This window comes from Sordaria macrospora, chromosome 4 (genome assembly GCF_033870435.1).
Source record: "Sordaria macrospora chromosome 4, complete sequence".
Classification (NCBI taxonomy): Eukaryota; Fungi; Ascomycota; class Sordariomycetes; order Sordariales; family Sordariaceae; genus Sordaria; species Sordaria macrospora.
Genome location: NC_089374.1, coordinates 3820942 through 3844329, shown reverse-complemented (window position 1 = coordinate 3844329; position 23388 = coordinate 3820942). Strand labels below are relative to the sequence as shown.

The window sequence follows — 23388 nt, the reverse complement described above, 5'->3', positions numbered from 1 at the left end:
ATCACAGTTGAGTTTTAGGCAAGATCATCATTATGTTTTAACGACACTCATAGTATGGTCCTGCAGCCTTTTAGCTTCTACTTTACTTAAAGGATCCTTTCCGTCCCGCCCCTCGCTTTGCAAAAAGACGGACTCTCATAAGACGCTAATCTGAAGCCGATTTCTAACAAAGTCGTATGGTCTAATGGTTATGATTTCTCGTTCACATTAGTTGAATCTGATCCGAGAAGGTTCTGGGTTCGATCCCCAGTACGACTAACTTTTTGACTCTTTCTGGAACACAGCTGTCGGGTGGGCTTTCGTGGCCTTGTCACTTTCTTTTTGGATATCCTTCCTTTTTTGAGTTTCTGTGAACAGAACGTACGTACCATGAGCTTAGTCCTGAGTTCTATTACTCTACTCTCCCTTTGATGTTCTTTCGTTTTTGCTCCTCACAGATCTTCCCTCACCCAGACAATGATTGTAAACTGTATGTATATAGGATTCTCGCAGAGTCGTTTCATCAGAAGCCTCAAACAAGCCGTTGGTTGTAGTGTAGACCTTGGTCTAATATCATCGAAACATGCAACAACTACGTATCTACCTCAGTAGCATGCATGTTCGAACTTGGTTTACAACTCGAAACAATGACCAAATCAACTTGCTCGGATCTACAAAAGCTTCGTTTATTTTGTTCAACGAACGCTATTGTGCGGCTGGGTACCACGTACTGAGCCGTTCTGTTGGTAACATGTTCTTGTTACGCGGGCATACTGCTGTGTCAACATGACAGATCAACACTCGATGCTGGTCTCCTGAACCCCTTTTCCAGCTTGTTTGTATTCCGTCTCGCAATGTCGCATATGGTTCCAGCGAATACATGATGCTTCACCCTTTGATTTCCGAGACTGCAACAGTTATGCGAGGGCGTTCGAGGAGCTGCCATTCGCACAATGCAATGCAGGTTCATCTTTTACCTCAGAACGGTTGGATGTCATCCATTGTCAGTGATGGTCCAGTCCAGTCCAATTGGCGATGGCGTGTGAATGGTCCATCGAACGTTGAAGCACGGAGAGGGGCAGTGGGGAAGTGGACCGCTGGCTAAAGAGCTCACCTGCTGCCCTGGAACATGCGCCGAAGCCAAGCTGAACAGGGACGGGTCCCCGCCGACTCAGCCGCGCCAGTCCGGGATGGCCTAGTCAGTTTAGCAACCAAGTGGAAGTCAAGCGACAGGCATGGCCAAGTATCGGTCAAGTACCCGCCTCTCTAACCTCCTGGTTTATTACTGGCAGGTACCCCATCGGCCGGTCGGTATCGATTCCCCAAACCACCAAAACAAACTCCCGTCCCCCCTATCTTCAGCTCTACTACTTACTACATACAGTAATCCATAATCACCCGAGTCAACAGACCCCGAAATACAGCTCAGCTCCGGCACCTTACACTATTATTCCCTTTTATTCCTATCAAGCTACCAAGCTAGCAGCTTACTGCCCTTAATCCCTCCCGATGGCCGGCCGTTTCGTCAGAGCGTCGAAGTATCGTATGTCGATCCCCCGTGTATTCTCCCCCTTTACCTTCCTACGGATAGCTCCAGACGGGAGGTAGCGCCGTATCCACGATAGGAGTCGCGACATGGAAGCTGGAGACGAGAGAGACTGACACGATAACCGCGACTGCTAGGACACGTCTTCGGCAAGTCCACGCGCAAGGAGTTTTGCTATGACAACCTCCGCATCAGTCACAATGCCTGGGACACCAACCTCATAAAGGTACTTTATGGTCACTGACTACGCTCTCCACTACTTGCGATGCCCTACGATCGATAGCCTCATGTCATGGTCATTATACTGACCTTGTCTCGTCTCTACAACCTAGGCCAACCCAGAGTACTTGGCCGTCAACTGGGAGTCGAGCGGTGGTGGTGCCTTCGCCGTCATCCCCCTCAACGAGCGCGGCAAGCTTCCCGACCAAATACCGCTGTTCCGTGGCCACACTGCCGCCGTCCTCGACACTGACTGGTACGAGCCTCCAAAATGCGCTACAACGGCCCGACAAGATAATCTAACCCAAGCCTCCTGTTAGGAACCCCTTCAACGACCGCTTGATCGCCTCTGCCTCGGACGATGGCAAGGTGTTTATCTGGGAGGTGCCCGAGAACTTCACCCTCTACACAGACGCCGAAGAGCCAGCCGATGTCTCACCCGTCAGCAAGCTCTCTGGTCACACGAGGTATGATCTATACCCGCAATAATACACATTGAAGCTTTGCGCTTACACACACATGAAAAAAACAGAAAGGTCGGCCATGTCCTCTTCAACCCCGCCGCCGAAAACATCCTCGCCTCGACCTCCGGCGACCTGACGGTCAAGTTCTGGGATGTCGAGACTGGCCAAGCCCCCATCGCCCTCAAGCACCCCGACATTGTGCAGTCTCTGTCGTGGAGCGCCAACGGTACCATGCTGGTCACCACCTCTCGCGACAAGAAGCTGCGCGTATGGGATGTGCGCCAGCAGAACGCAGTCCACGAATACCAGGGCCACGAGGGTGCCAAGAACAGTCGCGCTGTGTGGTTGGGTGAACACAACCGTATCGCTACCACGGGTTTCTCCAGGATGAGCGACCGTCAGGTTGCCCTGTGGGAGCCTGGCAGGAAGGACCCCATCGGTGGTTTCACCTCGCTCGACTCCATCTCTGGTGTCTGCATGCCTTTCTGGGGTAAGTCAACAACTGTGTGAGTTGCGGATCCTGTATGTGCCCAAGCTAACTGTGGTTCCGTAGATGACGGCTCCAACTGCCTGTACCTTGCTGGCAAGGGGTAAGTTTGTCGCAAAACCCGAGATAGACATGATAGTATGCTAACGTTCGCAGTGACGGCAACATCCGTTATTTCGAGTATGAGAACGACAAGCTCGAGTTCCTGGCAGAGTACAAGTCCGGCGACCCCCAGAGAGGTATCGCTTTCGTGCCTCGCCGTGGCGTCAACGTCCACGAGAACGAAATCATGAGGGCCTACAAGACTGTCAATGACCAGTACATCGAGCCCATCTCTTTCACCGTTCCTCGCCGTGCCGAGACCTTCCAGTCCGATATCTACCCCCCTGCGACCGGCCTCAAGCCCGCTGTGTCCGCCAAGGAGTGGTTCGACGGCAAGGATGGCATCCCCACCAAGATCGACATGGAGGGCATCTACGAGGGTACCGCACCCAGGGAGGTCCCCGCCGATTATAAGCCTTCTGCTACCGGATCATCTCCTGTCCAGGCCCCCGTGCCCAAGAGGGAGTCCACGCCTCCTCCTGTCCAGGCCCCTGTGCCCAAGAGGGAGTCCACGCCTCCTCCTGCTGCAGCCCGCTCTCCCACGCCGAGCGTGTCGGACCAGAAGGCCTCCATGTCCGCTATTGCGAACAAGTTCCAGGACAAGGAAGACGCCGAGCCAAGTGAGGGCGAGGCCTCTTCTTTCGAGGAAGTTTCGCGCCCTGCCAGAGCTGCTGCCTCCGTCTCGGCGCGAACACCTCAGGGTCCGCCATCCTCAACTTTCCAGACCCCAGTCCAGAAGCTTGCCTCGCCCGTCAGGACCACCGCCCCCGCACAATTCCCTGCTGCCGCTGCCGCTTCCTCGGCGGTGGGATCTGTCGAGGCTTCTCTTGCCCAGATCACGCAGCTTCTCGAGCAGCAGAGCAGGATCATTGGTGCCCAGAGCGACAAGATCCAGGCCCAGAGTCAGATCATCAGCCATCTCGCGACTGAAGTCGAGACCCTCAAGAAGAGGGTCGGGCCCGGCCCGCAGGATCAGAGCGAGAGAATTAGACAGTTGGAACTGGAGCTCGAGGCTGCCAGGTCGTAGGAGTCTTGAGTTCTTGAGTTTTGGTTCGTCTCTGAGTGTTTTCAAACCCAGTTCTTGAACATACGTCCTCTCTTCTCAACGGATTGTTATAATGAAAGTCAATGTTGGGGTAAAGTAGGTAATTGTTGGACACCACGTGAGGGGATGATGCCCTGGATGGATGCAGGATGGAATGATTGGAACGACGATGATACTTGATAGCTTCAAATGGGGCATGCGATGAACGAACGAAAAGCAATGCAAGCAAGCAACTTGAAGAAGACGAGGACGAAGACGAAGAAAAAGGAAAGCATGCATAGTTGGTCAAGGCAAGCAAGGGGGAAAGCGTTTAGCAATCGATTGGTGTCTATGGAGTTCTATAGCAACTAGTTTTTCAACCCTCTTGTTCACGTTCATGCTGTATGCTGTATGCTGTATGTTGTATAATGTTGGTGGTTATTATGAGCTCTTCTCCCGAGTTGTTTATATAGGGTACACCAGGGATGTTATTGCCTAGCTAGCTTGGAAGGTAGGATATGGATATGGATAGTACATAACTGCCGTTTATGAACTTGACTCTGAAAATTTCCTGGTTTGACGTGGACATTGGACATCCGTACTCCAGTCTCGGAAGTCGAACGAAGAAGCTAGCTGAGGTGTCAAGAGCACTGAACTAGTTGACCTTCACGTATAAACGTAACGCATCAAAAGGAAGTGTGGCAGGTGACACCTTGGCTTAGAAGGTATTCATCATTGACTCTCGAACAAGATCTACGAGTGGGTAGCTATCTTCATCCTCACCCTTATCTTTATCCATATCTTCATCTTCATCCATCTCTTGTAGTCTCTTATTACTCCTAACCCCATCACCCTCGCCCAATAACCCCAAAATATCCTCCACATAATCATCAACAACAACATCATCATCATCATCATCACCATCATCGCTAGCATCGTAATCGCTAGCATGAATCAAAACCTCCATCAACTCATCAGCCAACAATGCCCACTGGTGCTCTTTTCCTTCTTCCCCCTTCTTCTCCTTCCCTCGTTCTGTATAATCGAACCCGGCCTGTTGTTGGCGAGTTAACTTCTTTTTCTTTTTCTTCTTCTTCTTTCTCGGAGTCCTTTCTTTTGGTACTGGTACTGGTACCGGTACCGGTAACCTATCACTACTACCGGTAGCCGTACCACTCGTACCCCCTTCCCCTTCCCCTTGCCCTCTCTCTTGCCCAAGACCAGACCGTCGTTGGCTAGCAACCCACTCGGCAATATTGTTCGCAGTGGCGGTACCTTTGGTCACATCCCCCTTGGGCCTTTTATTGTTGGGTTCGCCGTCCCCTCGCCACTTGAGGAAAGTGTTCCGTCTGACGGCTTTGGCGGACTCGAAATCGGCGGGTTGGGCTTCTTTGGTCCAGAAGTTGTGAAGGCAGGAACGGCGCCGGGAGAAGTATGCAGTTGGTGTGGAGGGGGTTAGGTTGAGGTCGTGGTCGGCGTTTGCGTCTGGGTTGGGATTTGAGTTAGGTATTGGGGATGAGGATAGGGTTGGATCTGGGGTTGTGGATGGAATTGGGGGGCTCGGAGAGGTGCTGGTGATGTTGTTGGCAGTGATGTCTAATTCCTGGGAGGGTTTGACTTGATTTTTTGGTTCGTCTTCCTTCTCCTTCTCTTCCTGCCCTTCCTGCCCCTTCCCCTTCTCCTCATCCTCTCCCTGTTCCCCCTCCCCCTTCTCCTCATTCTCTCCTTGTTCCCCCACCTCCTTCTCCTTCTCCTTCTCTCCTTGTTCCCCCACCTCCTTCTCCTTCTCCTTCTCCCTCTTCATCCTCGCTCTCCACCTCACCAACACCTCCTCAAACTCCCTATCCTCCTCTATTTTTCTCTCCCTCTCCCTCTCTTCTTCCCTCTTCCTCCTCCGCACCTCCGCAGTAATAACCCCACCACCATCACCACCCAAAACTTCCAACCCCTTTTCCCTTTCCCGCCAACTAGGCAACGAAAATTGCCTCTGCAAATCGTTCTGGGTCAATGAGAACCCTCCTCCAAACCGCGCTTCAAGTGGTAAATATCCCTCTGCGGCGGCGATGATTTTCTTTTTGCGCGTGTTTGGGTCGTAAAGTAGGGAGCTTGTGACGTCTAGTATTTGCTGGCGGATGATCGGGAGGAGGTCTTTTTCTCGGTCTTGATCTTGTGAGCCGGTGGTTCGGACGTACGCGATGAACGGGAATTCCTCGTTGAAGAACCTCTTCTTCATATTCCCCTCTCCTCCCCCATAATTATAGACAGAAAGTAAGTCCCTAACATCCTCCCTCCCCACCTCCACAGCCGTCACGGCCGCAAAAAGGGGGTGACCTCTCCATTTTCCCCTGACGAATTTCTTCTTCCTACTACTTCTTTTTCCACTCACTACTTGCTGTTGCTGTTCCGTTTCGTTCTCGTTCTCGTTCTCGTTCTCCTTCATCCACCTGAGTTCGTCTTCTTTCCAATTCCAAATATATCTTTCTCTTCTTTCCTGTACCTCAACGGCATCATGCTCATGCTGCTCATGCTCGGTCTCCTCCTCTTCCCAAGAAAGGAGACGCCGGCTAGAGGCACAGTCACAATTTTTGATGATGATGGGGCTGTCGGAACCGAGGTCTGATATTTGTTCTGGTGGTGGTGTGGGCGATGGGAGAGGTAACTGTGGGTACTTGATTGGGGGTGAGGAGAGTCTGACGGATGGGGAGGTGGTAGAATTGGTCGACTTGACAGATCTTTTGGAAAATGAAGTTTTGGAAGATACGTTGGACTTGACGTCGTCGGAATCGGGATCGGAATCGGAGGCATCATGATCGGGTTCGCTATCTGTGCCGGCATCGCCCTCGCCGCCCCCTTCAGCATCATAGACAGCATGGACGAAGTCGGGTGAGGATGATGTCGAATGTCTTCGTTGTGGTTGTAGTAGTGCTGGTTTCGCCGTGTTCGTGGAAAATATGAATTTCGCAGACTTCCCAGACACTGCAGAATCTACAGACTTTCTTCTAAACCTCCTCGAAATGGAAGCAGAAGACCCTTCTGTATCTTCGTCCTCATCCTCATCCTCTTCTTCGTCCTCTGCTCCGTCCTCTTCTTCGTCCTCTGCTCTGTCCTCTGCTTCGTTCGACGATTCGTCCGACGATTCCTTCTCCGAAATATCAACAGCCATCCTCTTCCTGTCCTGTAGCGCCCTAATCCGTCGTGCCCTAGCCCAAAGTGGTGACTCTGAAGACTTCTTTTCATCTGCGTCATTGCCATCCTTATCACCACCACCTCCACCACCAACTCCCTCTTTCGCAAAGTCCCCTACCTGTTCACTCACATCCTTCCCAAACCCAACCTCCCCCAAAGCCCCATCCATCCCTTCCTTCTGCTCCTCTTGCACCTTATCCTCCTCACCCTCCTCTTCCTCCTCCACCACCTTCCTTTCCAACCTCCCATCCAACCTCCCATCCAACCTCCCATCCAACCTCCCATCAAATCCAACCCCAACCCCGTCCTCCATCTCCTCCATCTCCCCGGGCTCCCTCAAAACGCACCACTCAACTCCATCCCTTGCACACCTCGAGCATCTCGTCTGTAGTCCCGGTCCCGGTATCGGAAGAGGAAGAGGGACAGGAATGTCCCGTTGTTGTTGGTCTTGTCGTGCTTGTCGTGCTTGTCGTGCTTGTCGTGCTTGTCGTGAGGAGTGGTGGTCAAGTAAGTTTAGGAGAGAACAGCGGGGGGAGGAGACGAGGGTGCAGTGTAGGCAGGGGAGGGAGGGGGTGTAGAGGTAGATTTCTAAATCTGTGGGTGAAGGGGGGGAGGGGGGAGAAATGGGTTGGGTGAGCTGTATTATTTGGGCGGGTTGTATTCTTTGGGCAGGTTGTATTCTTTGGGCAGGTTGTATTCTTTGGGCAGGTTGGAAGGGTTGGAGGAGGCTTGCGGGCTGGGAGGACGGGGGTGGCTTGGAGATTTGAGAGATCTGGAAGCGCTGAGAGGGTTGGAAGGGACATGGTGGGCGTGGTAGGTGTATAGGACGGGACGGGATAGGGCTAGTTTCTTTTGGTGTTGAGAAAAGCATCGCGCTTAATGTCAAGAATCATAACCTGACATGACATGGGCTTGTTGAAACTGGCGGGAATAATTTTGAGGGTCGGCTACAAAGTTTTCCGTTCTGTTGAAGGTAGTTAGTATATATGTTGATGTTCTCCCTTCTTCGCGATGGCACTGTTGAGGTCGTTGTCTCGTGGCGGCTTTGTTGGTCGAAACAAGGTACAAAAGCATTGTGGTACAGGCGGTGGTGTCAGGAATTCTGGAAGTCCGTAGTGTCTGTTCTTTGAGCGTTGAGAATGTCGAATGTCCCGCCCGGTATGATTTTTGGGACAAAGAACAAGGGGGTCAGTCTCCTATCCTTCGTTTTCTCCAGTAATCCATATCAGTTCTCTTCTGCCACTTTTGAATTCTGAGCCATCTGAACTGAACCATGAACACGATCACCGTTTCGCCTGAAAGAACCCAATATACCAACCGAAACAAGTCTTCCATTTTTTTGACGTTAACCACACTGTAAACTTTTTACCTGACGGACTTGGCAGCCTTAACAAACTCCCTAATCTTCTCCAAGCTTTGCTTGCCTCCCTCCTCAACACCACTGCTGACATCCACACCAATCACCCTCTCGGCCAGAGCCCCCAGAGACTTGACCGTCTCAGCGACATTGCTAGGCCCCAGTCCACCCGCAAGCAGGACGGTAACCTGCTCATCCTTCTCCAACTCCTTCTTGACAGATTCCAAGTTCAGCATCTCGCCAGATCCGGCGCCCGAATCCAGCAGCGGCACGGCATGGAACCCGCGAGTGGCAAGACCGACCTGACCGGGCTTGAACTTGCGGATGACGGGCACTGGGATAAAGTTGGCCCACTCGAGCGGCTCATCACCGTGGAGCTGGACGATATCGAGATCATAGAGACGCTGCTTCTCGAGAACCTCCTCAATGGGCTGATTCATAAAAACACCGACCAACAGGGGTCCCCGCTTGCGGATGACCTCGGCGTTAATATTGAAAAAGTCCCTTGCAGACTTGGAAGCTTGCGAGGAGACCTCGGTGGATCCGGTCTTCTTGCTCATGTGCACAGCCTGGGAGATGGAGAGGGCGGTTTCATGGTCGACGCAGCGCTTGGTGCCCGGTACGAGGATCATGCCGACGAGATCGGCACCGGCCTTGATGGCTTCCGTGGCGGCCTCAGCGGAACGGGTGCCGCAGATCTTGACGAGGAGCGGCTCAGCGGCAGACTTGGGCACGGGGCCGGTCAGGCCGGCGCAGAGCTCACGGATGAACTGGGTGGCGTCGGGAGCACGCATGATGGCCTCGCCGACGAGGATGCCGTTGACGCCGTCACGCTTGCAGTCGAGAACATCCTGGTGGGTGTTGATGCCGCTGAGAGCGCAGAGGAAGGTATCGTTGGGCACCATGCTGCGGAGACGGCCGGTGGTGCCGAGATCGACTTCGAAGCTCTCGAGGTTGCGGTTGTTGACGCCGATAACCTTGGCGCCGAGCTTGATAGCCGTGGCCATCTCCTCGGTGTTCTGGACCTCGACTAGGGGCTCCATACCGAGAGAAAGGGAGTACTTGTAGAGGCGCTCGAGAAGCTCATAGTCGAGCATCTTGACGATAAGAAGGACAGTGTCAGCACCGGCGAGTCTGGCTTCGAGGATCTGGTACTCGTCGAAGATGAACTCTTTGCGGAGGACAGCAGGCCGGTTAGGCATGCCGTTGAGGACCTGGCGGACAGCACGGAGGTCGTCGATGCTGCCCTTGAACCACTCTGGCTCGGTCAGGACCGAGATGACACTGGCGCCCGCAAGCGCATACTTGCGAGCTTGCGAAGGGGCGTCAATGTCAAGCGCAAAGACGCCCTTGGAGGGAGATGCTCTCTTGATCTCGGCGCAAAGAGCGACATCAAAGGGGGAGTTGCGAAGACGGTCGACAAGAGAGATCTGAGGAGGAGCAAGGCTCAGGTTGTAAGCAGCTTGGAGGTCGGAAAGTCTCTGGGAAGGGATCTGCTTCTGAGCATCCACGGCAGCCTTGCGGTGGGCATAGATCTTTTGAAGGATGTTGCTCTTCTTGGGCGTGGAAGTGCCGGACTTTGTGCGGGCGGCCTTTGCCCGGGTCTCCTTTTGCAGTCTCTCGTTCTCCGCCCAGGTGCCTCCCTGCATGTGAAGGAAATTCCGGAACATGCCACGACCCTCAGCGGACAGAATGCTCTCCGGGTGGAACTGAACACCCTCAATGGTGTACTCCTTGTGACGAACACCCATGATGACGCCCTTGGAACCATCCTCCTTTGCAATCCAAGAGGTCACCTCCAAGCACTCGGGGAGGGTGACATGAGTACCGGCAAGAGAGTGGTATCTCGTCACTGGCAGATCCTGAGGAAGACCGGCATATGCGCCCTTTCCGTCGTGGCAAAGAGGAGAGGTCTTTCCGTGAAGAATCTCACCGGCGAAGCTCACATCGCCACCGTAGACATCGAAGATGCACTGCTGACCCATGCACACACCGAAGATGGGGATCTTGCCGGCAAAGTGCTTGATGGCATCGCGCGAGATACCGGAGTCGGTACCGGGATGACCGGGACCAGGGCTGATGACGAGCTGGGTAGGGTTCTTTGCGATGAGGTCGTCGATGGTGATCTGGTCGTTGCGGAAGACGGTCACCTTGGCGCCCTCGAGGACGAGATATTGGTAGACATTCCAGGTGAAGGAATCATAGTTGTCGATGAGGATGAGGTTGGAGGCTGTTTCCACCAGAGGTGAAGGATCGGAATCGTGGGGGGAATGGTCGATGACGGACATTGTGATTTGGTAGAGGACGGAATGCCTCAGCTGTCTAGGTATGCTGTATTGAGGTGTTCTGTTCCTGAAGGAGCAGAGGTGCAGCTGTGGTGTGGTGTAATGAATGCTTGAGTGTAATTACCAAACGGAACACGAACCCCAATGCAGCAAGTGCTAGCTGCTGTGAACTAAGTACTGCAAGTATCAATTCTCAATGAATACAGTATATTTTGGTTAAAATGATAAAATCCAACTACCTTGTGCTGCTATCTCTGAACCTGAAGCAGTTCACAAGTGCTTGGGCAATGTGTCTTTTTGTGAGTGAGTCACTTGCGACTTTGTTCGATATTTAGGCGATGAGTTACTTTGAACTGTGTATTATACGATATAGGTATGTAAAATATGCCAATGAATGAATGGGACCCGACATGTCCCTATTAGTGGCGCTAGAACAACACTTTTGCAAATCAGCCTTTTCAACGCCGGATGTAACTCCCGATGATTTGGAGAGACCAATACGTAGGTCTCAATGACTGCCCAAAACTGCCATGAGTAAGAAGGTGGATTTGGTTTCCAAGCTTTGCCTTTGACAGCTTGGTTCCCTTGCCTCCCTCCAGCTTCCGTTTCGCGAACTGTATCAACAAAACGGGGGAGGGTCCAAGCGTCGTCCCGTTCCTCTTCAGCAACATTGAAATTCTTTATCGCTTTAGTTATCGTAGAGGGCCCACCAAACACTCACTGCCCTGTCGCAAAAAAAGCACAGTGGGAATTGGTCCCGCGCGTGGTTCTGGCCGCCCGATTCTTTTGGCGGGAAAAGCATCCATTGAAAGCTCCCGTCGCTGCTGTTGGCTGCACAGCTGGCACTGCACACAGCACATCATTGCCAGCCGCGTCAGGGAAGGGGAAAGCGCGTCAAGCAAATACAGCAGAGCAAGCCAAGCAACCAACCAACCTTACGGAATCTCGAATCCGCCAAAATATTTACATTCATCCCAACACTCACTCCTGTCAACATCTTCTCCAACCCACCCAGCTACCGGCATATGACAGAGAGTCGGGTTTGAATCAAAGCTCTACAGTAGCTCTCCCGTCGTCACATACATCATCGCACCTACACCCATCTTCATCGACCGTCGACCAAGAAATACCCGACGAACCACACGACGACAGCGACGACGACGACGACGACGACGACCCCGACGACAGCATCGCTTCTCGAGGGAACATTTTCCCACCAATACCCATACCCCAAAATTGGCCCCGGCCGCTGATGGAGACCGTCATCACCAATGGCCTCCTTGACCGATAAGACATATTTCCCTCCGCTGGAGGAGTGTTTGACGGGCAAGAATATAATACTGTCCTGGAAACTGGTCGCTTCAGCTCTTGCCGACCAACGTGGCGATCGCATTACCAGCGATGCTGTCTCATCCTTCTTAAGAGATGGCTACGTCCAGCAGCTTCTCAAGAACCCCTCCAAGACCTTCGAACCCCCAACCTCGCAAACGAAAGCCGACTTCGAGACCAAGACGGCCGCCATCAACGTGACCCAGACGCCCAACGAGCGCTTCAATATCAAGACCATCAAGGACGACGCCATATGGCTCAGCACCAATGTCAACATTAGCCAAGTTGCCGCCCTGCGCATCGTCGTAGTCGAGTTCCAGTCGCGCGCGCATGCCCACCTTGTCGGACCTCTTACTACCCAGGATGTCGACAATATCCAGGAAGCTGCTGGAGTCAGTGATGCGCAAACTTCCAACATTCTCGCCCTCCTCAACCTCTCCACCGTTGCCGACGCCGAATCCACATGGGCCGACTTTGAGAAGGATGCCACCCGCCGCCAGCGAATTCTGGCCCACTACCTCTCCGAACGCCGGTCCTTTATGAGCTCTGCCGAGTCACTCGTGACCTTCATGCTGCACTCCAGCGCTGCCATCTTGGATCAGGAGACGCACAACCTGCGACGGGAGATTGTGAGGGAGGCATTCGAATATGACGAGTTCGACGACCACTCGGAAATCAACATCAGCTTGTTCGAGGCCCTTATACCACGATACTTCACCCTCCTTGAAGATGCCATCAAGCGCGCCCAAACCGGCCCTGCAAACGTCGAAGAGCGCCTCCTCACCGAGCAGATCACCATTGACTGGACCAGGACAGCGCTCACCGAGGCCATTCATGCCATGACGGTTTCTTTCCAGATTCTCGACCTCTCAGGCCCCATGTTCACTACCCCTGAGATAATAACTCAGTGGTTCCAAATCATGAACACCTACGAGTTCCTGGACAGCATCAGCAGCGGCTACGATCTTGTTTCCGAGCTCGTCATGCCCACAAAGAGCTTGGTATGCGCCATCTCGCTCAGACTCGTCAACCTAAACCGATCACTCATGTACTTGAGCCAAGACATCGACCTCCTGGACTTTGAGGAGCCCTACCTAGCATCATCCGAGCTCCTAACAATAATTCATACAGCCATCACCAGCGCTGCGAATGCTGGTTCGCCCACTGCCAGCCCCGTCATTCTGGCCTGGTCCTTGATTCTGCAGGAAATGTTTATTGGCTACCAGGAACGCGCCGAACGACGGGATGTTGCGCAGAACGCGCGCGCTCAAGCCAGTTTCGAATTGGAGATTCAGCCCAACCCCAGCGGACGTAGGAACTCGGCGGGAAGCATTGTGTCTATTGAAAGGTCGCCTTACGATCTGTTCCTGACCTCGCAGGCCCTTGACCGGGACAATCAGTTGGTCGAGGCCCTCGCCTTTGCGGCTACCGCTCGTGGCCAGGTATATGAGGTCATGTCGGAGATGGCTGCCTGCCTTGGCCACAGCCAGCTCGCTGCCTTCTCTTCTCTGCTAGGAGCGCGCGTTCGCGCTGTTTTCCTCGAGGTTCTCAAGAAGAGCTTCCCTATCGTGGGGTACCAAAACGATACCGTCTCCTGCCTACTTGCCGTACTGTCCGGAGGGAGGCAGTATTGGGATATTTCTCCCAAGAGTGCATTGTCTCCAAGCCAGGAAGTTGATTCAGTCATGCTTCGCGACAATGAGCTGAAGGAGAACTATCTCTTGCAGGCTCGCAACCGTTACCCTTATGAGTTCTTGCCGTTCGTCTCATTCACCCGGGCTCTGTTGACGGGCCTCCTTGCAGACAGCGAGAACTCCGAGTGGGTTATCAGTCTGCTGCTCAGGTCTCCTACCTTGACCCTGGACTGGAGGTCTGACTGGGTCAACTACGAACTCATTTACGAGGACGAAAACATCAACTCCTTCCAGCTGATTGCCGACCTTGATCTTTTCGATACTTCCAAGGTTACCAGGAGACGCCCCGAAAATGAGGAGAAGTTTACTATTCCTGCTGGTACCCTTGGACGTTTCGTCTCGGACAGCGAGAGGATAGCCATCCTGGAATACGAACACTCGGCCCTGGCCCTTCTCGGCAAGCGTCTCGAGGTGTCTTTGAAGGCTGACGCGTACAGCAGTGCTCTTCCCGGGCTTACTCCTGACGAGGTTGCCGAGTCGATACTACTGTTGGCAACCGTTGTCCGAGTCGAGACTCTCAGAACTGCTGTGACCGTTTCTAGGGCTGGCTCCGAGGCCGGCATGGCAATCCTGCAGGAGGCAAGCAGAGCTCTACCACACACCAAGGACATCTTGACGGTGGTTTGCGACCTCATGGACACCATCATTCAAGACGATCTCGTCAACGTCGATGGTCCCAGGACCGCGGTATTGGCAGCCTGCTTGCAGTTCCTTGATGCCGCACTACCTGTGTGCCCAGGCAGGGTTTGGGCTTACATGTCTAGGACTGCCCTCATCAATGGCGAGACACGAGCTGGAAGGCTGTCCAGGATCACCGGCAACCTTGACATGATTACCGAGCGCTTTGACTTCCTTTCTTCCGCCATGAAGTTCTTCTCCAACCTGATCGAGATTGCCATGCTCGGTGCTGTTCAGCGTAAGGTCGTAAGGGAGACGAACGCTCGTTCCAACCTCGACGCAAACGCATGGCTAGGAACAAGCGAGAAGGTGATCTCCCGGGTCTCTCTGGCCATCGCCCAGACCGCGGTCGATATCATCGAGAACTCGGCCACTTGGAGATTCCCGTCCGAGCTGGACCGCAGCATCGTGGTTCGTGATGTGGTGGGTATCATGCAGAAGCTCCTCTCATACACCTATAACTTGGGTGCAACTGGACCTGCAAACACCTTGACTGGCTACCTTGAACCAGCCGCTAGATATGTTCTCGAGAGCTTCGTCACCGCCTCGTCAAACTCTCTTCGATTCCAACCCCTTCTGGCGACACTTCTTGTTGCCTTCCAAATTCCCGACTCGACTCTTTATCCCCGCCGGGCTGCCGTTGTCTCAGAGAGGCTACTGGTGGTCCTCGATTTTGCAACTATTCTCCTCCGGGTTTCCAACTACCTCGATCTGCCTGTCGCCAACCTCCAAACGCAACTGTTCAAGTCTGCGTCTCTGGTCGCCCGTCTTCCTGCCATCAGGCTGTCTTTCAAGGCACCGGCGATAGCTCTGCTAAGCGCGCTGGTAGAAAGTGCCGGGAAGGGCAACGCCGAACCTCCATCGCTGCTAGGATACCTCGGCCCGCAAATCTCACGGTCATTCATCCAGATCGCTTCACAGCTGGATAAGCCGTTTGACAGGGTGCCAGAGTCGGTCAGTACGTGGAGGTTCTTTTCGACAATAATGCGGAACCGTCAGCAGTGGATGGCAAACTGCCTGCTTACCGGCAAGACCCCCCGCGAGGCTCTGAAGGGAGATGGCAGGATTGCAGCACTCTCTCCAGACTCGGTCCTTTCCACGGCCATGGAAAAGCTTCGCTCTATCAAGAAGCTGCCAAGCCGCGAGGCCATCGCAATCCTGGACTTCTTCACTTCGGCCCAGAACTACTGGCCATGGACGATCTTCGCCATGCAAAAGGATACGTCGTTCCTGACCGACCTCCGAGCATACGTCCGCGATCTCAAGTCGCCCTCGATGGTTTCAAGGACCGACCCTAGAGAAGCCGGCTACCAGGCGAGGATAGCAGCTTACATCGCCGAGGCATTTGCTATGCAGCTCTACCATTTGCGTCAGATGAGACAATCCCAACAGTTTGCGAACGATGTCGTCAACGATCTCGATTACTTCCTGCGCAACGGAGTTCAGGTTTCGGGGTACAATGCCTCGTTGCATTCCAACTTTGCAAAGAACTTTAGCCAACGATACCCGGGAATTTCGATTGAGGATTTCAAGAGGACAGTTCTTGTTCCTCGTGATCTGGGTTCCCAATTTTACTATGCTTTGGACTTTGCCGAGTCGATGCTCAGCTACGATGTCGCATGGGCTGGATCGCGCAAGAACGGCTTCAGGCATGAGATGGAGACGGCTAACCTGAACTTGTCTCTGGTGGAGGCTGAAATTGTAAGTTTGTCTGTTTTCATTTCATCTGGGGTAATATGTGCTAACATGGTTCAAGACTCTATTCCATGCTTGGGAGTATCTACTTCTGGAGCTTAGCATCTCACTTCTCCCCAAGAACGAGACCGTTGCCAAGCAGATGTCGCAGGTCGCCGAGCAATGTCTGGATGCCAACCAACGGGCTCAGCCGCCAGACAACATTTTCATCCGACTGGCTCACGCTCGGGCAAATCTGGCTTTGACGCTTCTTCAACGCCTTGCCGATGCTTCCCACTTGCCAAAGGACATTAGCAAGCTGCTCACCAGCATCACAAGGGCCATCAATAACATTGAGGACCCCTTCGATAAGGAGCAGATCTCCTACTTCCGCACCCTTCTCAAGATCCTCTTCGTTGCTCTGCGCGGAACTAGACACTCGGCCAATGCCCCTGCGCCCGGCGCCTCCACCACGTCGCAGTCCGGTGGTGAAACCACCTCCGTAGCCGTCACCCAGCTGATCCTCACCATCCTCGACCGCGTCGTCGCCCAGTCCTTCCGGTCCCTCGTCGCGCTGGTACACGAGCCCACCTCTCCCACAACACCCGAGGATCTCGCCCTCCTCACCGCGATCCTGCAAGCCTGCCTCAGCGTACCCGGCATCGACCAATGCCAGGTGCAAATCCTCAACATCATGGCCGGCCACGACGTCTTCCAAGTCGCCACCTCGCTCTTCTCCTGGGCCGACAAGCTGACCGACAAGTCCGGCGACCCCATCTACGGCGAGCTCTCCCTTGTTTTCCTCCTGGAACTCTCCGCCATGCCCACCATCGCCGAGCAGCTCGCCTGTGACGGCCTCCTAGGCCACCTCACGTCCGCCAACCTCGCCGGCTTCATGCGCCGCGCCAACGTCGGACCCTTAGCCGACAAGGCCGGCGCAGCCCGCTGCTACTCCATCTGGGCCAAGGGCATCCTGCCTCTTCTTCTCAACATGCTCGGCGCCCTGGGCGCCACCATCGCGCCCGAGATCGCTTATGTGCTCAACCAGTTCCCCAACCTCCTCCGCGCGGCGGTGGATAGGTTCGAAGCACCCGGCGTTAACCGCACCGGGTTTTCTTCCCCTTCCCCTTCTTCCAAATCCAACTCCAACTCCAACAATAACAATAATAAAGACACATCAATAACCCTCACCTCCATCTCGGAAATCCACTCCCTCGCCCTCATCACCCGCGTGCTGTCGGCCATCCGCCTGACGAACGCCGGAGGCCAGTCGGCGAGAGACATACCCCAGATTAGTGGAGGGTGGGAAGACGAGGCTAGACAGAATATGTTGGAGAATGTGGAGTTTTGGCTCGGGAGTCGCAAGGTGTTGAGGGAGAGGTTGTTGCCGTTCGGACAAAGGGAAGGTGAGTGGCGGAGTCAGAAACCTGCTGGTGCTGCTGGTGCTTCTGGTGAAGGGGGCGTAACGGAGTCAAAGTGCGAGAGTAAATTGGAGGAGAAGGCGGTGGAGATGTTGAGTGGTGTTGCGGAGGTTTTGGGGTTGGGTGAGGGGGAGGATGGTGCTTAGATTTCTAGGGGGGGGTTGTTGATGAGGAAGGGGGGGCGAGAAACGAAACGGGTTGAAGTTGCAAGTGTGATAATGGGGGATGGGATGGCTCGAGTACGTGGAAGGGGTTGGAAGGTGTTTTGCTGTGTGGAATGATGGATGAATGTGTAAAAGTAAGGGAAATGGTTGTGTTACTAGGCAGTGTAGCAGGAGACTGACTGAGTTATGTATTTTTGTTTACTTCAAGTCTTGAGCGGTATTGAGTCGTTTATGTGTTGTACTGCACATATGATGCTTGGGTGTCTTATGCTTGCTCTTCTGTCCCCTTTTTGTTGGGATTGACATAGCTCTGGCATTCTAAAGTTCGGAGTTCTCTCGAGTTGCTACCCTACGCTTGAGTTTTCGGTCTTTTGGAAGTTCATCTCATCCCTAGGGGTTTCTCGCCATTTTCACCAGATTTTGTATACAGTCTTACAGTATTACTACTAATCTCTAAAATTTCTCAGCAGCTCTCAACGGCGAAGTACTCTACACCACGTAGAGATACATATGTGTAGCAGAATTCACGCATCAGAATTTGACCATTAACTAGGACTCACTCGTACAAAGCTTTTGTGCGAACCCGCTTTGCTATATCATCCTCTACCATATCCCGTACCAGAATGACCTTGCCTGTAGTAGAACGAATTCCCCATACATGGGTAAGTTATATGCTTCCATGACCACTACCACTGGTATCACATGGGAGCTCCCTCTCCCCCTTCTCTTTCCTTCCTCTCCCCCTTCTCTTCCCTCCCTCTCCTCTCTTCTCTCCATCCATCCATCCGTCCGTCATAATCATTCTCCACCGTCCCGTCACTCAACCTTGTACAGGTCATATGCGAGTCGAATCAACCTTAACCGGAACGCTCCATTTTGTTCTTCAAATGTAAATTTGTACATTTCCTTTTTTTTTTTAATTCCCTTCCCTTCCCTGCTTTCTTTCCCCTTTCCCCTTTCCTCCCCTCGTTTTGGTTTATATGTATATGTACACATCCCTTCCTTTCGGAAAACTTCTCAACTCTAGTGCCTCTAACGCCTCTGCATCTCAGCAGTCATGGCAGCGTTGAGCTCGCCGAAACGCTCGCCCAGGCGCGTCTGGGTAGACATGGACTTGAGCACGCAGCGGCTGATGCAGCCGGACTCGCGACCGGAAAGGGCCTTGGAGGTGAAGTCGTCGACGCAGGCGGTGAAGCAGTTGTCTACGAGGTTGCCGAAGACCTGTTTGTTTTTGTCAAATGGTTAGTAAGGACTGGCTGGGACTTTGGGCTTGGAGTTGGACTTGGAAATAGATGGGGGATGGGGATGGGAGGTAGGGTCCGAGAGAGGGAAGAAGGATGTAGCAGGTGGTGGTTTGGGATAGTTCGAGATGGCGCAAGGGGAGGAGGGATGGTGGGTAGCAGATGCGAGTACAGGTGTGCGAGTATAGGTGCGAGCGAGTAGGTAGGATAGGATGGTTGAATATGGTCATGGTAGAAGACCGGGATGAAGATTGGTGATGGGTGATGGGTGATGGGACGTGGATATAAGATAGATGTAAGAATGCCGAAAGGTGGTATCTCAATCTGTTGGCGCAAGGGCCGTAAAGAGGTAAAGGGCGATAGATAGAAAGAAAAAAAGCTTTGTATGCGACGGACGTACACTCATAAACTCCTTGACCTGGCGCTTCTGGAGGCGCTGGTCGAGCTCGCGGCTCTCGGCGGCTGTAAGTCTGTTGTTTTGTTGCGATGACGTTAGTTTTTTTTTTTTTTTTTGTTCCATTCCCGGTCTTTCTTTGATTTAAATCCCAATGTGGTTTGTTTCGCTGATTTGCTTGTTGGATTGCTTACCCATCCATTTTTGTTGGTTTAAGTGTTGGTGATGTTCGGTGTTGATTACCGAACTCAGTTTTGGGAATTTCAGGTTGTTGTTTGTAGATGGTACAAGGTGGAATCGATAACGGATGGATGGATGGAATATGGATGGATGTCCGACGGAATGTCGATGTCGTAGGGCCCGCCCCGCCCGCGCGCGCGCGACTCGACGGGACGGCAGAACGAGTCGATGCCGGATTGAAAGCTTGCAGCTTCAGTTCTAAAAATTCACCGCCCGGCAGAGAGAGAGCTTCTTTGCTTGGCGCCTTGGCGCTTGGCAGAAAGGCTTGGCACTTTCGTCCAGAACTTTGGAAAGAAAGGATGCCAAGGCCGGGGGACGCCAGGTGATATGGGCGCGCGCTAGAAGGGGCTGGGCGGGAAAGAGGGTCTGTGCGCTAGAATATGGAACGTTCGCTTTCATTGAAAACTGCAAATGAACCAACAACCTCTCACTGCTGCAACCATACACACTCAGTACTGGTAGGTAGCCGACGACGAACGCCCTGAGGTGGTGGGGAATGACATCACGGCTCTACCTACCTTTTCCAATAGCCTTTTCGGAGACGGCGCCGAAGGAACCAAGCAAACCGCCAAACATGGACGAACATATATATAAGCTTGTCTAGTCACCGCTACGTTATACATACAAGGTTTTGCCTTTGCCTTTTGTCTCTGGATTCGTGTAGTGTACGGAAAACGAATCCCCATTTACATATCCGGCATTTCGTCCCTGTGTACATAGTAGGTCACCATTCAGCAGGCCGGCGGGGGGGTGAGTGAGTTGAGTCCTCTCACTGGTTTGTGCGAAGATAACTACACGTAGGTACAACGGCGGCATGTCCGCTGCCCTGGTTTATGGGGATTGATGGCCATTGGAATTCTCTTTTATCTCTCCGTGGTGTGTCTTGGGTTTTGTGTGTCTTGTCTTGTGGTACCGAAAGGCTCTTCGTTACTTTTCTGGCCATGGCTTTTAAAAGGGTGTGTGCCCCTGGTGGTGAAAAAGAGCATAATGGGAAGTGTGTGAGAGAGAGAGAGAGAGAGAGTGAGAGAGAGAGAGAGAGAGAGAGAGAGAGAGAGAGAGATGGGACCAATGTTTTCCGTTGAACGGCGGTTAATTGCGGCTGGCAAAAGAAATGGTGAAATGGAAGGAATTCCTTATTCACTGTCTACCGCAGTGTCCATCAAGTTTTTCCTCAGTCTACATACAACCTCGAGATAAAAGGTGTGTTTCCCGGAAAATAAAACACCAACGGTAGTAGTATCGTCGTGGGCTTACATACGCACATACATACAGCCTCAGCCAATATCAGCCTATGACGTCCACGCGAGAAGGGATCTCGAGTTCAAGGGAGAATTGTGTCTTGCCCGCATATGCGAGGCTGAAAGATGAAACAAGACCCGCATGTTGATGGGTGCAACGTGCTCTACATCCTACATTTCCTTTTTCAAACAGTTGTGGCATTTTAAAGTGGACTTTTTTGTTTTGTTTTGGGTGTTCACTCATTGTGTGGTTTTGACATCCTGCATCACATCACTTCCATCTATAATCACAGATTGGAGGCTCTAGGTGGAGTTCATAATTTTGCGCCAAAAAACAAATGGATCGGTCGGGTAAGGGGAAACGCAACACCTACACCTACACTACAAGGTAGGCGGCTCGGGAAGACTTTGCTTCATCAAGCGGTGAGAATAGGTAGTGTACAATGAGCCAAGTATGAACCGGTATTCTAGGCTTCGAGGCTATGAAGCAGAGATGTTGGGATGATGGGTTCACTTGCTGAAAACTTTGTAGACTTCTCGCACAGTGGAACGCGGTGACTACAAAACCTGGCGGCGAAGCGAAGCTATTTTCTGATCCATTACTATTTTCCACCTCTTGCCGAGGAGGGTGTGGCGCATGACATGTCTAACAACCGCCATTCTTGCTTGGTCTTTGGCGAGAAGTGAGGGGAAGTTCCTTCTGGCCACATGAGCATGTTTCGCTTGTCTCACCATCTCTCTGCAGACCAAAACACATACATATTGTATTGTCCGTGAAGCTGCAATGGGACGCTCTTTGGTTCTAGTTCCCCCCTCCCGAAGTCTGGAGAAAAAGTATACTAGTGAATGTAGGGTTTTTTTGGTTTCCGGAAGGGGGCGTGCCAGGAAATGATGTGCGTTGAAGCCTTCCGGAAACCTACCACGCGACTGTATACTACGGGGAAAGTGTGTTCTGGACTTTCAACACCGGCTGCGGTCCCAAGCTGGGCGATCAGAGACGATCGCGGCTTCAGAAAGCTTTCCCGGGTCAAGTTATGGACAGATGGGGGTGTTGTATTGTGTGCATCTCTGGGCACCATTGTGGACCCTTTCTGACCAGTCAGGTGAGCAGCCACCAACGAAGAGCGTTGGGCATCTTTCCTTTCTTGGATGGAGGCAAAAGTGACGACGACGCAAAAGCTTGTTTCGTCTTTGCTGCTTTACTATTCGTGTCCTTTTGGAGAGCTTCGTTGGGTGTTCGTTGTGGTGTCGCGTAATGACCAGAGTTGACCTTTCTATGTAATGTACCGTAGTTGTTGGAGATGGAGTTCGGTGTGAGAGCAAGGGATCTAATTGCCTGGCTGCTGGGGGGGGGGGGGGGGGGGGGGGGGAAGCGTCGTACCTAAGTACACTGTGTGCTATATTTGGAAATGGATTGGCATAGCGAAATCCAGTTGGGATTTTTCCAGCACCTGACGGTTCAAAGTGGATTTTTCAGGGCATTGTGGTGGCTGGGCTGCTGTTGAATAGAGAGGTTGGAAAGCAAAAAGTGAAGCCAACATCCATGGTCTTGAAAAAGTATTCCCTCCACACCGGCTGAGTTGTAAAGGAAATATTTCGAACCCAAAACGTTGTCCAGTACAACGGAAAGAACGATATCTGTACGCCGGTCACACCTGCTGCGTGCTGCGCACTGCACCGAGTCACCGTTTATTGCCCGCCGCTGCAGGAGAAAATAAACACTGGACTTGGTACCTTCACGCTGAGCTACGTCATTTTCCTCTTGTCAAACACAGTCCCAATTGTGCACCAAACTTTTCACACAATGTCCAATTCTTACAGGTGAAGACTGCCACAGAGACATACATATTGTAATTAAGTGAAAGTCTTGTAACTTTGTCTAGTGGAACTCTGGATAAAGTCAAAAACGGCTATGGTGGATCTGAAAATGGGTTAAAAGGGTGGATGTACCCGGACTTGGGAGGGAAACACCAGCCATCTTTTTGTAAATGCCGATGGCTAACAAAGATTAAGCAGTCAAACATCCAAGACAATGGTCCCAGTTCTCTGCGGTCATGCCGGTACTGAAGAGCCGCGGGCCGAATGCCGAGAAGGTTGGAGATGTTTATGACTTCCAATCATGGCAGCATCTGAATCTAGACCTCTACCCTAGTTGTCAATAGACTACCTTACAGTACCTATCCCTAAGCAGCATATGTAGAACCCTAAACCGGTGGTTGAGAAAGTATGAAACCATCTTGAGGGGTCCCTTGGGATATCAGAGGTCAAGACAACATGCTGCCAGGAGACAGCTGCTTCTACAGCAAAAGACGTTGAAGCCTCCGACAGATTGCAAGACTGGCTATCCTGGATAATTTCAGCCTCAGGTGTCGGTGTGAAACCCTCAACGGTAACAGATAGATATCAAGAGACTTGAACGTTTTTCTGTTTCTTGTTCTGCCTCAATGTCAATATTGAACTTTAAGACAGAGGTAACTGTATTATGATATTCAAGGGCAATTGGAGGGAGGTAGATGCTGCAGGAAAAGGGACCGGCCTCTGTGGAAGGTAAGTAAGTATGGTGCATTGCGGCACTGCCATACAGTGTGCCTGAAAAAGTATCCACACAGTCTGCAAAGTCCCCGGAGAAGCCATTGATCCCCTGTTGCTCTTTCCCAAAATCGCTT

General features: G+C 52.5%; 5 protein-coding genes and 1 non-coding gene across 6 annotated transcripts; 3 read left to right on the top strand and 3 right to left on the bottom strand.

Moving 5' to 3' along the window:
* Positions 1 to 170: 170 nt before the first annotated feature.
* On the top strand, positions 171 to 258 carry SMAC4_13662. Its single transcript is given in 2 exon segments — positions 171 to 207; positions 223 to 258. It is a non-coding gene; the product is annotated as a tRNA-Val (tRNA).
* Positions 259 to 1297: 1039 nt separating this feature from the next.
* Positions 1298 to 4202, top strand: SMAC4_02227 (uncharacterized protein). The gene is made up of 7 exons (XM_003350466.2): positions 1298 to 1522; positions 1663 to 1751; positions 1858 to 2000; positions 2065 to 2211; positions 2277 to 2698; positions 2762 to 2798; positions 2852 to 4202. The coding sequence occupies exons 1-7, from the start codon at positions 1489 to 1491 to the stop codon at positions 3822 to 3824; spliced, it is 1845 nt and encodes a 614-aa protein (XP_003350514.1). The 5' UTR covers positions 1298 to 1488; the 3' UTR covers positions 3825 to 4202.
* A 337-nt stretch (positions 4203 to 4539) lies between these two features.
* SMAC4_02228 (uncharacterized protein) lies at positions 4540 to 7329 on the bottom strand (the record flags this gene model as incomplete). Its single annotated transcript, XM_003350467.2, has 3 exons — positions 4540 to 5306; positions 5440 to 7050; positions 7138 to 7329. 3 exons carry the CDS (start codon positions 7327 to 7329, stop codon positions 5277 to 5279), a joined length of 1833 nt encoding a protein of 610 aa, XP_003350515.2. The 3' UTR covers positions 4540 to 5276.
* Positions 7330 to 8316: 987 nt separating this feature from the next.
* SMAC4_02229 (uncharacterized protein) lies at positions 8317 to 10903 on the bottom strand. Its single transcript, XM_066089732.1, has one exon. It carries the CDS (start codon positions 10650 to 10652, stop codon positions 8373 to 8375), a length of 2280 nt encoding a protein of 759 aa, XP_065946916.1. The 5' UTR covers positions 10653 to 10903; the 3' UTR covers positions 8317 to 8372.
* Positions 10904 to 11920: 1017 nt separating this feature from the next.
* SMAC4_02230 (uncharacterized protein) lies at positions 11921 to 17680 on the top strand (the record flags this gene model as incomplete). Its single annotated transcript, XM_003350469.2, has 2 exons — positions 11921 to 16051; positions 16107 to 17680. 2 exons carry the CDS (start codon positions 11921 to 11923, stop codon positions 17589 to 17591), a joined length of 5616 nt encoding a protein of 1871 aa, XP_003350517.1. The 3' UTR covers positions 17592 to 17680.
* A 446-nt stretch (positions 17681 to 18126) lies between these two features.
* On the bottom strand, positions 18127 to 19915 carry SMAC4_02231 (uncharacterized protein). Its single transcript, XM_003350470.2, has 3 exons — positions 19439 to 19915; positions 19251 to 19320; positions 18127 to 18830 (listed from the first exon to the last, which is right to left on the bottom strand). The coding sequence occupies exons 1-3, from the start codon at positions 19444 to 19446 to the stop codon at positions 18642 to 18644; spliced, it is 267 nt and encodes an 88-aa protein (XP_003350518.1). The 5' UTR covers positions 19447 to 19915; the 3' UTR covers positions 18127 to 18641.
* Positions 19916 to 23388: the final 3473 nt, after the last annotated feature.

Excerpts from the sequence above, each read along its gene's own strand:
- SMAC4_02227 (XM_003350466.2), top strand. The coding sequence starts at position 1,489 with ATGGCCGGCCGTTTCGTCAGAGCGTCGAAGTATC. Across the intron at positions 1,752-1,857 it reads GGGACACCAACCTCATAAAG|GCCAACCCAGAGTACTTGGC; the intron begins GTACTTTATGGT and ends TCTACAACCTAG. Across the intron at positions 2,212-2,276 it reads AAGCTCTCTGGTCACACGAG|AAAGGTCGGCCATGTCCTCT; the intron begins GTATGATCTATA and ends TGAAAAAAACAG.
- SMAC4_02229 (XM_066089732.1), bottom strand. The coding sequence starts at position 10,652 with ATGTCCGTCATCGACCATTCCCCCCACGATTCCGATCCTTCACCTCTG.
- SMAC4_02231 (XM_003350470.2), bottom strand. Across the intron at positions 18,831-19,250 it reads AGGTCAAGGAGTTTATGAGT|GTCTTCGGCAACCTCGTAGA; the intron begins GTACGTCCGTCG and ends AAAAACAAACAG.